General features: G+C 38.8%; 2 protein-coding genes and 2 pseudogenes across 2 annotated transcripts; 1 reads left to right on the top strand and 3 right to left on the bottom strand.

Moving 5' to 3' along the window:
• Window positions 1-2,757: 2,757 nt before the first annotated feature.
• On the bottom strand, window positions 2,758-4,419 carry LOC116146625 (annotated as a pseudogene).
• Window positions 4,420-5,957: 1,538 nt separating this feature from the next.
• LOC116146624 lies at window positions 5,958-7,349 on the bottom strand (annotated as a pseudogene).
• Window positions 7,346-8,467, bottom strand: LOC116146623 (putative receptor protein kinase ZmPK1). The gene is made up of 2 exons (XM_031432032.1): window positions 8,194-8,467; window positions 7,346-8,106 (listed from the first exon to the last, which is right to left on the bottom strand). The coding sequence occupies exons 1-2, from the start codon at window positions 8,465-8,467 to the stop codon at window positions 7,346-7,348; spliced, it is 1,035 nt and encodes a 344-aa protein (XP_031287892.1).
• A 234-nt stretch (window positions 8,468-8,701) lies between these two features.
• On the top strand, window positions 8,702-12,290 carry LOC116146622. The gene is made up of 3 exons (XM_031432031.1): window positions 8,702-10,127; window positions 10,244-11,370; window positions 11,433-12,290. Exons 1-3 carry the CDS (start codon window positions 8,702-8,704, stop codon window positions 12,288-12,290), a joined length of 3,411 nt encoding a protein of 1,136 aa, XP_031287891.1.
• Window positions 12,291-12,561: the final 271 nt, after the last annotated feature.

Here is a 12,561-nt window from a genome sequence, read left to right as displayed (position 1 = left end):
CTTTGAAGCAGCCTCCACTTCTTTCCTCTCTATTTTTGTTCGATAGCTCATGACCCAAAGAGAAAGTTCCAGAATCGATTTCATCTTACAGCTATGGAATAATCAAAGACAGGTGGATGACGATCAATGAAGGAAGCATGTGTATTTAACACATGCTGATGCTAAAGAAAGGGGCAGATTTCATATTGTAGAAAAACTTAGGGTTTTCAGATTTGGATGTGTTCTTTCCTTTTTTTGTAATCTTTTATTTTCTGATCTGATCATTACTCTGTACTGTGTTGATTGATAATGGAATACCCTATTGTGAGCCTTGGAGAGTGGATGTAAGCTGCAAAGCCGAACCACTATAATTGCTGTGTCTTGATTGTGCTTGGTTGATTCTTTCTCTTCATTAGTTTATATCAATGGTTATTGAATTGATAACTAATTTATTGATAACAAAGTAAACCCTAGAAATCTAACAAATATGTTAAAATTTCAATTCCATTATCACATGTATATATTCACAATTTATCAATCATATACATGTTATAAAAACTCATGGAATATTGCGGAAGTAAGTTTAACTTTAACACTAACCTCCCGTCATAGCAACTTTGTTGTAGATCTTCACAAATCAATCACTTCAAACTTATTGATTCTTCCAATTAACTGCAATTTCTGAGCGAAGATTTGAGTATATCAGAAAATGGAATTGCATCAATGGAGGACCTGTAACCTCTTTCTTTTTAAATACGCTGAAATCTTTTTATCAAAGGCAACTGCCAATACGATGTAATTGCATATAACTTATCAGTAGTCACCTATTTACTAAAACTACAATTTAATAAAAAGTGCAAGATCAATTAGCAAATAATGAATAATTAATTTGAATTAATTAAAATTCTAACACAATATTCCGCAACCACTCACATAATCTCTTAGTCCAAATGGTTGAAGCTGGGGGTTAACCTCTAGGATACCATAACGGATCTCTGTAGGGTTACTCCCAAAACAAGTTTAGAGTAGTATCAAGTAAAGAATAGGTGGTGAGCGTAATGGCTAATAGCTGGAAATAATCTAGCAGAGCTGGGCAGCAAGAGAGTGAGAGCTTGAGAGGAAATTTTTGTGTCAAGAAGTGACTTGCTCCTCTGTTTATAAAGTGTATGATATGATCATTTATGTCATATTATTATTGCAATTAAACTACTATAAACGACCCCAAAATAAAAACTGTTGATGGATTAAGTATTATTTTGAATTAAAAAAATTAGAAATTGAAACTCCAATTGAATTTAAAGAAACCGAAATTACATTAATATAATTCAAAATAAAATTCTATTACAAAAAAGAATTTTGAATTCGAAAATCATATGAATTCCCAAGTCATTTCCAGTTCAAACAAACAAACAATATATATATAAAGAGAAAGTCCTCACCCCAATTGGGTGGATTTGCACACCCCCCTTGCGCATGGTCTAATTGGCCTTGGGTTACGAAGCCTCGTGCGTGTGGAAGCCCACTTGGTTTTCTTGTTGTTACACCTTTATAATATTCTCCTTTATAAAGAGCCTAGGAAAGAGTTCTCTTTTGAATATAGGGTTGGGTATTTTGAAATACCATTACAACAACTCTTATAACAAGTTCATTCCTGAAAAAGCCGAAAAGGGTAAGTGAAAGAATGAAAATGAAAGATGTTAACCAAGCAAAGGTGCACCTGAAGAGGGGATCAGACCAAGACATTCAGAATCTCATAAGAGGTTAATTTATTGACATAAAGATTGTTTTTTAATACGTTTTTCATTTTTGAATTCTTCAACACTTTGAGATTTGTTGGGTTCAAAATAATGGGCTCAAGCCCAAAAGAATAGTGAGAGAGCCTAGTCTACAAGGCTCAAGCCCAAGAGGCCCAGAATCCATTAAAGAAGTAGTTGCAGGCTGCAGCCGACTCTCAAATAAATAGGAAATGAGGACCAAAAAAGGTTCTCATGTGAGCATGTCCCATAACCTTAAGGTAGTGGTCTATGGCACCTAAGTTAAAGGATGGTCGTGACCTCTCACGATCCTACATCTCTTATAGTCTATATAAAGAAAATAGAGGAAATGACAAGTCACTCACTCAACAATTCAGGCTTACATTTTATGTCATTTCATTGTTCATTATAATACATTCCATCTTATATCCACTCTATGTACAATTGTGATTAGAGGGAAAAGAAAAGACCATTACATTTTAGGTATTACAATTTTAGCTCAAACAAGATTGTATTCGGTAAACAAAATTTTGTTAATAGGTTTTTAATTTTTGAAGTCTAAAAACACTTTGAGATTCTATTTGGAACACAAAATTTTGAACGTACACATTGTCCAATTATTTATGAAAATTTTCTATGGGCCATCTGAATATATTTGACTGATTATTGATTTTTCGTTTTCAAAGGGAAGTGATTTTTAGCCTCTACTGTTTTCCTCTTTAACCCCTATCTTCAATTTTAAGTGAGGATGTAATTGTAACCAAAAAAATATATATATATTCTTCTTCTTCCATAATGTTACTTCAAAGCTTTATATTTATTGTTATAAAAGATAAAAAAAACCAATCAATATCATTATCATACAATTGTTGATTAATTTGTTTATGGAATTACAACATCAAAACTCTTACAATCAAGTAATTCCTTATAAGTCCCTCCTTGACAAAACAAAAACTTTGTTTTATACCCGTTAAAAAACAAAATATTCAGTATCACAAAATTAATCAATATTGATGTTATACAATTATGAATTAATTTGTTTATGAAATGGTAATCTCAAAGCTCTCACAGTCAAGTAATCCTTTGTAAATCCCATTTTAATAGAAGAAAAACCTGGTTTTATACCTATTAAAACAATAGATCCAATATCAAAAAATCTCATTGGGCAGACAGTTAACTCTGGAGCCATGTAACCTTTCGTTCCTCGAACCTGAGAGAATTCAGAACCATAGCTGCCCCTATGAGACAACTTAGCCAGCCCAAAATCTGCAATCTTGGGCTCAAATTCACTGTTCAAAATAATATTTTCAGGCTTCACGTCATAATGAATAACCCATTCCAGGCACTCGTCGTATTCCAGGCACTCGTCGTGAAGATAAGCTAAACCCTTGGCTGTCCCCAAGGCAACTTTGAACCTTTCTTTCCATCCCAGAAAACCTGGTGAGAATATGTGCTTGTCCAGTGATTGATTTTCCACATACTCATAGACTAAGAGTCTGTGTTTGCCTTCTGAACAGTACCCCCACATTCTCACAAGGTTCACGTGATAGATTGTTCCGATTATACTCACCTCTGCCCAAAACACTTCTTCTCCTTGATACAAATCTGTTAGTCTCTTGACAGCCACCACCCTTTCATCTCCCAAAACACCCTTAAACACAGCCCCGGAACCTCCTCTACCAATCTCTTCTTTGAAAATTTTCGTTGCCTTCTTGAGTTCAGCATAACTGAATCCCTTGAACTGAGTTGAAAGTGCACGATATCCGTCTTCTAGTAAAGATGGCACACCATGTCTTCTATAAAGGAGCCACCAACCTAATAGAAGGAAGATAACTTCAATTGCACCAATAGCTAATGCAAACCAGTACATATAAATCCATCTCACTCTCTTGCCAGTAGTGTCATACATGGAAGGTGATCCCATCATAATTATAGATTCTTGACATACAGGATTGCTGCCATTGAGACTATCGGGTTCTGATGCCTCAACACTGACTGGAAACTTCAAATATATGCTGCCTGGAAATGTTGGAGAACGGTAGCCATTGAAAAGTGCACTTTTTGTGTAACAAAGCCCTTCCCCGTTCAGCCTATAGCTAAATGCTTCACACTGGCAATCATCCAAGCATAATTTCTTGCAAGATTCCATTGATGTAGCCGTACTGTAATTGAGATCAAACCCATAGAAATCTACTTTTTGAACCTCGATAAATTTCAGCTGCTGTGAGTTTGAACAAGTTCTGTTGAACTTAGGCTTACAACCTTTGTTCCAATTATCCGGTTCAGTTACCTCATAGCCTGGAGGGCATGAGCACTTGGGCTCTGGTGTAGATACACAAATCCCATTTCTACCACAAATCCCATGAACTTTACATTGTTCCATAATAGCTTGCCATGAAATCATCCATGATCCTGTCAAATTGTTGAGGCTATAAAGCCTGAGATTCCCATCATAATCCATAGTTAGCCTTCTTTTGATCCCAAAGCCCACATCAAAAGCTCTAAATTGCCACTTGTCACTTGATAAGAAACTGCCTGTTTCATCTAAAAAAGCTATTCTACTACTATTGTACGATGTTCTTCCATTTTGCCACACATTATAATCAGGATTAGGCCAATACACACTTGAAATATCGGGTCCATCATACATCAATCTCTATACATTATCATTATCAAAATAAGACATAAAATACGTCCACCACGACCACCACCTCTACGGCTCTACCATTGTTAAATTTCCCATTTCCTCCACTACCATCAAACATGTCCCCACCATTACCACCACTATCAGTTTTTATTTCATGGTTTGCCTCCAAAACTTTAACATCTATTCCTTTGCTAACATCATCTCCCTCTTTTGTCACTATAGTTGTTGCCAGACCAGATTGTGGCTCTGCAGGTGACTCTGACATATTACTCATGACAAGAAACCTCTGTTTTGTCTTCACATAGACATTTCTACTACTAAATTTTCCACAAAAAAAACTGGAAATGCCACATCCTTTACTAAGTTTCTGAATCTACCATCATAAAAAATCAAACTTTGATTCCATATCCTCCCCAATACGACCTCATTTCTCACATTCACAACATGTGATCACCCAAAACCCAATACACAACCAGCCATGTTTCTCCTACTAGATTAAATCGACAAATCCGCTAAAGATATAACTACAATCAAAATACTCAGAACATTTATTTCTCTAAGAAATAGAGCTGCTTTGAAGTTAAAGAGAAAATGAAAGACGGATGTTAAATCTACTCTAAAATGAAGTTAAAAAAAGAAGCTGCTTTGGTATTAGAAGCTGCTTTTGAGCTTCACATAGTTGTCAAGCAGTGCAGTGGCGCTAAATTAGTAAGCCCTTCATTTTATTTATGTTACGTCATGTGGTCATCCCACGTGTGAAAGATATTTTTCACGTGCTGAGACATCTATACCCTCTAGGATTCTACTAACTTGCGCACGGTGTACACGAATGACGGAAGTGGGTGCTGCACACCGTGCGTAGTTTGATAATAAACGCAGGCTTCCTTCTTGGAAGAACAGTCAGCAGGTCAGCTCAATACATTAGCAATTAGATTAGTCAAAAGGTCAACATTTGATTCTGAATTGTTCTCTAAATTTGTTTTGAAAAGAAAATTACATGCTGTATTGCTACAAAAGGCCATTAGCAGGTTGCTGGTGTCACTGTCGTAGACGTGAGTAAAGAATTAGTCTTTAAGATACCTAAAGATCAAAGTTTGATCGTTAATATTATAATAAGTAGACCACAACATTATTTTATGTTGTCTTGTGAAAACTACATGTTTTGTAGCAGAAATTTTATATTTGCAAGTTGCTGGTGGTGAGTAAAGATTTTGTTGGTTTGTTCTTTCTGATGATGAAGAACAATTTCATTAGTTAGATACAAGAAAAAATTGAATCCATTTGCTGCTTTTGAATAATCAACTGGAGAAACCATATGGTGAGCTTATACATATCAAATGATCATCAGGGATTAAAACATAGATGTTTGTATATGGTGAGCTTATAATAAGTTTTGAGTTGATTACACCCAAGAAGCAGTGTTTTCAACGATTTGTAAATGAGATTGCTGTTCTGATATATTTGCAAAACTACATTGTTGTGGTTCATGCGAAGAAGATTTTGGTGAAAGATAGTTTTTTTCTGTTATGAAATTAAGAGATTGAAGTCTACAATGGGAATTGTAAGACCATGCTTAATGAAGAAAGAATAGTAATGATCTTTGCAGCTTCATGTTGGTATTACATTTATTGATTACATATTTTTTCCCAGAGGAAACACTGGAAATCTTAAGCCTGGAATTCTAGAATTCAATCATTCCTCTTCTCATCTGGGTTTGACTCATCATATGCAGTCAAGAGCTCCACAACTTTGCTCATTGGAGGCCTCGAATGACGATCTTCTGCTGCACACAGCAGAGCAACTTCTATCATTCTATCAATCTTCTCCTCGTAGGATTCATTTTTCAGTCTGGGATCAATTACTTTCCTTAGCCCTTCTGGTGTCATGTGTTGTTTAGTCGCCCATTGTACCAAATTATTGCACTCGTCGTGAGGAGTAGCTGATTGAAAACCGGAGGCTGTCTTTCCACTCAATAGCTCCAACAGGACAACACCATAGCTGTACACATCGGCTTTTGCATCAATATGTTGGTTCATCATCCATTCTGGAGCCAAGTATCCTCTCGTGCCATGCACCTTGGAAAACCCTGTGTCATGCCGGTCTATGAACAGCTTTGACAGACCAAAGTCGGCCACTTTAGGTTCAAGATGATCATCCAACAGTATATTTTGAGGTTTCACATCACAGTGGAGTACCCACTCTAGGCACTCTTCATGTAGATATGACAAACCCCTTGCAGTTCCTACTGCAATGTTGTATCTTTGGTTCCAGTCTAATTTGCTGGCTGAATCACTGAATAAGATTTTATCCAGTGAACCATTTTCCACATACTCATAAACCACCAACTTGTGCTCACTCTCAGCACAAAATCCCCACAGTTTCACCAAATTCATGTGATTGATCTTCCCTATGATTCTCACCTCCGCCCAAAATTCAGCATCTCCTTGCAAAACACCTCCCAGTCTCTTCACGGCTATAACTCTTTCGTCTTCCAGAACTCCTTTTTAAACTGTCCCAAAGCCCCCAGTTCCTATCTCTTGCTTGAAATTCTTTGTTGCCCTTTCCAGTTCTGCATAAGTGAAACGTTTGAAGCCCAGGGCTATTACAGTGTATCCCATAGTGGCCAATTCCTCATGTATGTGCTTCCTGAAGACATACCACCATGCCAAGCCAATGCAAATTATTTCAATGACTGCGAAGGCACTAACGAAGGCAATCAAATATTTGATGTACGAGTTCTTGCTGGTTTTTCCTCCCTCAGCCTCATTACCTCCAAGAACAAGAGCTTCATTTGAACAGTTCAGATCATTTGTCCCTACCTTCCTCAGCTCCAGAGAAGAGATTACTGTTCCTCTAAGAATCTTTATATGCATATTTTGGGCTTTACTCGTTACACGAAAGCCATTGCGGAGAATACCTTTCGGATAACAGTTGCCTTGTCCATCTGTCGAATATCCAAACCCCTTCATGTGCAATCACTTAGACACCGATTCCTGCATTCTTCAAAGGAAATGCGATTACCATAGGTAACCAAGTCATTTCCATAGAAATCTGTTTTATTAAGCAGCATGAAATCCAATTTAGTTGGATCACAAGTCAGATTAAACGAAGGAGAGCAACCCTTGGACCAGTCTGAAGGATCATTTCTGTTGAAACCATCAGGGCAAATGCAAGTTGATTGCGGGCTGTAAACGCAAATACCATTTTCACCGCACAACCCATGAACATGGCAATTATAAAGGTCAACAGGGATCCATGAGATTTTCCATAGCCCGGTTGAATCATCTAAACTATACAATCTCAAAATTCCATCATAATCTAATGTTAAGCGCCTCTTTGGACCGACTCCATAATCAGTTGCTTTGAATACAAAATTATCACTTGATTCAAAATATCCAAAATCATTTAGAATTGCTTTTCTGGTGCTATTATAATTAGGTGTTCTGCCACTATCAAATACGCTCACCTTTGAACTTGGCCTGTAGACACTTGACAATAGAGGACCATTGAAGATGAGATTCAAAACATTATTATCATCGAATTTCATATTATAAACTCCCGATAAGTATGTGCCTCGACTTCTCATAGAGACCAAGGTTGGGTTCTTGGTAAATGGCTGAGATGGAAGCAGTGTGTCCGTGGGGAATTCAAAACTCTCCCAGATGATCCCCTTGGTTTGGTTGACCAGCACCAAATTTCCTGTTTCAAGAAGCCGAGCTTCGACACCTGCATTTGTTAATGTGTCAGTTGACCATACTACTGATTCATCTTCATCAGTCAAGACCAGATTCCTATTTCCATGGAGGGTTTAACTGGAATGCCTTCCATTAACTGGTTTGTCTCTATTGGCCATCCAAACCACGGTCTTGTTAACAGAGTTAGTGAACCATATTGCAAAACAATATGCATTAGTGCCAACCTCGGAAAATCCACCAGAGAATGTCCCCTTTGGTGAAGCCAGGAAATCATTCTCTTTTGCAACAGCCAAGGAGCTTCCGTGGCTTAAACTTGGCAACCCCTGTGACCATGCTTGAGCCCAGGCTACTGGTATTAATATCAAGAGAATGAACAAATCAAGAAATCTCATTGTGGGGGGTTTTGCAAAAGATTGACTCTCAAATAATCTTTTTGAAGCTTGATAAAAGACTAAAAGGTTGCTTCCTGTAGGAAAACTGATCCTGACAAAGCAAGAAGTTTCGACTTTTTCTCTGTTTTGGAAAAAATATTTCGCTGGTTAGGGAAAGTCCGAGGATCTCTGATTTCCTAGTCTGGGTGCGTAAACTCCTAGGGTTGCCTTTTCAAGGAGTGCGCTGCCCCTCTGATGCCCTTGCCGTCGGCGGGGAACGACGTTTTTAGTGATCCTTTGAATTTTTCATATGCCCAGGCGGTGTCTAAACATACAGACAAGGTTTCTAAGCATGCAGACAACACATCTTTCAAGTTACCAATGCGTTTTCCGGTGGATATTGATGGAGAGTTGGGCTTTGTGTTTTCAGAATCAGAGATGGTGAAGGTTGCGGAAGATTTGAAGTTTGCCTTGGTGATGAAGTTCATGAGATTGAGGCATTCCATAGACAAGTTACGTCTGCATGTGGTGAAAAACTGGGGTCTGATAGAGATCCCACAGATTAGTTTCATGGATGACTATCATATATTAATTCACATGAAAAATGAACGTGACTTTATCCACGGTTGGACACGGGAAGGAAGATCTGTGGAGGGGAACCCATTTCTACTATTCAAATGGACCAGGGATTTTGACCTTAAGAAGGAATCTCCTTTGGCTCCTCAATGGATTTTCTTACCAGGTTTGCCGATGCATCTGTACAGAAGGGATTGTCTTCAAATTCTAGCAACTCGGTTTGGCCATTTCCTTGGCACTGATAATGCTACATTGAATAAAACGAGAGCTACGGGTGCAAGGTTGTGTATTGAAATGAATCTTAAGGAGGAGCCTATCAAAGGGTTCCCTATTACCATGTCAGCAAATAGAAATATTTGGCAAGAAGTCAGGTATGAAAAACCAGGTTTTTACTGCACCAGGTGCTGTAGACAAGGGCATACAAAAGTGGTTTGTCGGATAGGGGAGGCTGGACGGAAGGCAGGAGAGGAAAAAAATAACAGATCATTGATCCAGTACCAACAAGTTTGGAAAGAAAAAGTCAGTGAGGAAAGGAAAACAAGTGAGAAGAAGGGGGAGACAGGGCGTGTTGCGGATAGATTAAAGACAGGAAATCTGGTGCAGTCTGACAAAGTGAGACAGAACGAGGTCCCAGGGATTGACCATATTTCATCTTTGGTAGGAGATGATTTTGCAGAGAATTCTCGAAAGGACATGCCTACGTTACAGATCTCAGAGTATAGGGATTTGGCACAAAACAACTCTGCCGTAGAGTGTGAACTGGTGGATGTAGCTAGTGTGGAGCCAGTGATTAGAGAAGAGTCAGTTTCTTTGCAGGGAAAAGAGGGGGAGCGTAGGGAGGAGAAGTTTAATGCAGGTAGTACAATGGTGAGTTTGCTGGTTCAGGAAGATGACCCGAACCAAGGTTCGTATGAGGGGGGCAACACTGATCTGATTTCCGAAGTTCGAGAAGTGGAATGTAGGACGAGGAGCGAAAGTAGAAAGGAGGTTGTCGGAAGGGAGGATAATCATGGGACACTTTCAGATCCAGAGGGTGAAGATGAACCGAGTGCACTGGCTAGACAAAAACAGTATAATTCGGAGCCGGGGAGTAAGCAAACGAGTCGTAAGATAGAATCAAAGAAAAAACATACAGTGAGACATTCCCAACGGGTTTTATCCCGCCCTTCTAAACTCAATTTATGATTAATAAAATTTTGGTTTGGAATCTGCGAGGGCTAGGTAGTTCCCGTAATCGGTTAAAAAGTTTAGTTAAGAAGTTTGGTGTGTCTATTGTGGGAATTCTGGAACCTTTTGCTGCGGATGATAAGATGAGTCGTCTAGCCTATTTGTTGGGGTTACCGAACCATTGTAGTAATGCGGTTGTTGACGGTAAGATTTGGATTTTCTGGAGTGATGATTGTGATTGGGAGGTGTTATCTATGACTAACCAATCAATTTCAGGGATTTTTCTGTTTGGGGAAGAGAACCTTTTCATATCTTTTATCTATGCTAAGTGCAGTTGTATTGAACGTAGAGATTTATGGCAAAGCTTGGAGTTGGTTGATTCTAAGGAAGATCCATGGCTGGTGGTTGGGGATTTTAATGTTTTTCGGGAAGATAGTGAAAGAGTTGGGGGTCATCCCAGGCCTATTATGTCAATGGAAGAATTTAATAATTGTATTGATCACTGTGGGTTATTGGATATGCAGGTTATGGGAAGACGCCTCTCGTGGTGTAATGGCCATGAGGGGCATACTCGTAGTTGGGCACGTCTTGATAGAGCTCTGATTAATATACATTATGCCAACAGATTTCCTTCAGCTTGCTTCGAGTACCTTAATCGGAAGACTTCGGATCATTGTCCTATGCTCATTCATGTCCAAAAGCAAGAGGTAGGCTACGGTCCTCATCCGTTTCGATTTCAAAACATGTGGGTTACCCATACAGATTTCAGGAGATGTGTTGAAGAAGTTTGGAAGGAACCTACTATTTTTGTGGGTTTACGTCGGTTGGCGGAGAAATTAAAGAAAACGAAACTTGCATTACGGGCGTGGAACAAGAAAGTGTTTGGGCAGGTTGGGCAGAATATTAAAGAATTGGAGGAGAGATTGGAGGTTTTAGACAGCCATTTACAAGGGGGTTATGATAAAGAAGTAGAATGTGATTACTTGATTACAAAACTTGAATTGGATATTTGGGAAAAACGTGAAGAACTTCGGCTTTCTCAATTGGTGAAACAGAAATGGCTTTCAGAAGGTGACCAAAACTCTAAATTTTTTCATGCAGTTGTGAATCAACAGAGGAAAAGCAATGTCATATCTCACATGCGACTTGCGAATGGTACGAGTCTGAATTCTACGGAGCAGGTGCATCAAGGAGCTTTAAATATTTCCAAGATTTTCTCTCAAATCCTTCTATGGCGGAACAGGTGGATCTGACTCCCCTTATCCAGAAGTCTGTATCTGAGGAAAATAATTTGGCTCTTGTTGTAGCCCCGACAGAGACAGAGGTTCTGGCTGCGCTGAAATCTATTCCGAAAGAGAGTTCACCTGGACCGGACGGTTTTGGTTCGGGTTTCTATCTAAGCTATTGGGATCTGATCAAGGAGGATGTACTCGATGCTGCAAAGGATTTCTTTTTGGGTACTACATTACCTAGATTTTATACGGCATCTTACTTGGTGTTGATTCTGAAGGTAGAGGAACCTAAGAGTTTTGACAAGTTTCGTCCGATCAGCCTTTGTTATGTCGCGTACAAGATTTTCTCAAAAGTGATAGTTAATAGGATGACTCCTTTTTTATCACAGTTGATTTCTCATGAACAAGGCGCTTTTATTCTCGGCCGCAGCATTTTTGAGAATATTACCCTAGCACAAGAATTGGTTCATTCTCTGAATAAGAAAACAAAGGGTGGTAACATTATGGTGAAGATTGATATGGCTAAAGCCTATGATCATGTGGACTGGAAATTCCTGTTAAATGTGCTAACATCCTTTGGGTTTTCCTCTCAGGTTTGTAATCTTGTCAGGGAATGTGTTACATGCCCCTGGTTCTCTATTATGATGAACGGGACGTCCAAAGGTTTCTTTCAGCCAGCTCGGGGTCTAAGACAAGGTGACCCACTTTCTCCATATTTATTTATTATTATGGAAGAGGTTCTGTCTAGATTACTTTGTAAGAATTTTGAAGAGGGTCGTATTAGATGTTACTCACATCCAGTGGGTGCGCCTTTGGTATCTCATCTACTCTATGCTGATGATCTCTTAGTGTTTGTGAATGGGGGGTAAATGATCTGTGCAATGACTTTTATATATTTTGGAAGTTTATGAAAAGTGGTCAAGGCAGCTTATCAATAAGGAAAAATCAGCTGTCTTTTTCTCAAAGTCCATAACGATTGCCCGGAGACGTATTCTTATGCAAACGACAAGTTTGTGGAAGGAAAGTTTCCGTTCACTTATTTGGGTGTCCCCATGGTTTCTGGTCGACTCACATCTAGGCATTTGGAACCTCTCGTGGAGAAAGTCAGGAGGAGAATTGCTGGTTGGAAATCAAAACTTC

The sequence above is a fragment of the Pistacia vera genome, unplaced genomic scaffold (assembly GCF_008641045.1).
Source record: "Pistacia vera cultivar Batoury unplaced genomic scaffold, PisVer_v2 Contig48, whole genome shotgun sequence".
In the NCBI taxonomy this organism is placed as follows: Eukaryota; Viridiplantae; Streptophyta; class Magnoliopsida; order Sapindales; family Anacardiaceae; genus Pistacia; species Pistacia vera.
Note: the sequence above shows the minus strand (reverse complement) of the source record. Positions and strands in the feature narration are given on the sequence as shown.

Coding starts and splice junctions, on each gene's coding strand:
- LOC116146623 (XM_031432032.1), bottom strand. CDS start 8,467: ATGAGATTTCTTGATTTGTTCATTCTCTTGATATTAATACCAGTAGCC. Junction 8,107..8,193: donor AGTTAATGGAAGGCATTCCA/GTTAAACCCTCC, acceptor TAACAAATGCAG/GTGTCGAAGCTCGGCTTCTT.
- LOC116146622 (XM_031432031.1), top strand. CDS start 8,702: ATGCCCTTGCCGTCGGCGGGGAACGACGTTTTTAGTGATCCTTTGAAT. Junction 10,128..10,243: donor GGGGAGTAAGCAAACGAGTC/GTAAGATAGAAT, acceptor TGCGAGGGCTAG/GTAGTTCCCGTAATCGGTTA. Junction 11,371..11,432: donor GTCTGAATTCTACGGAGCAG/GTGCATCAAGGA, acceptor ATGGCGGAACAG/GTGGATCTGACTCCCCTTAT.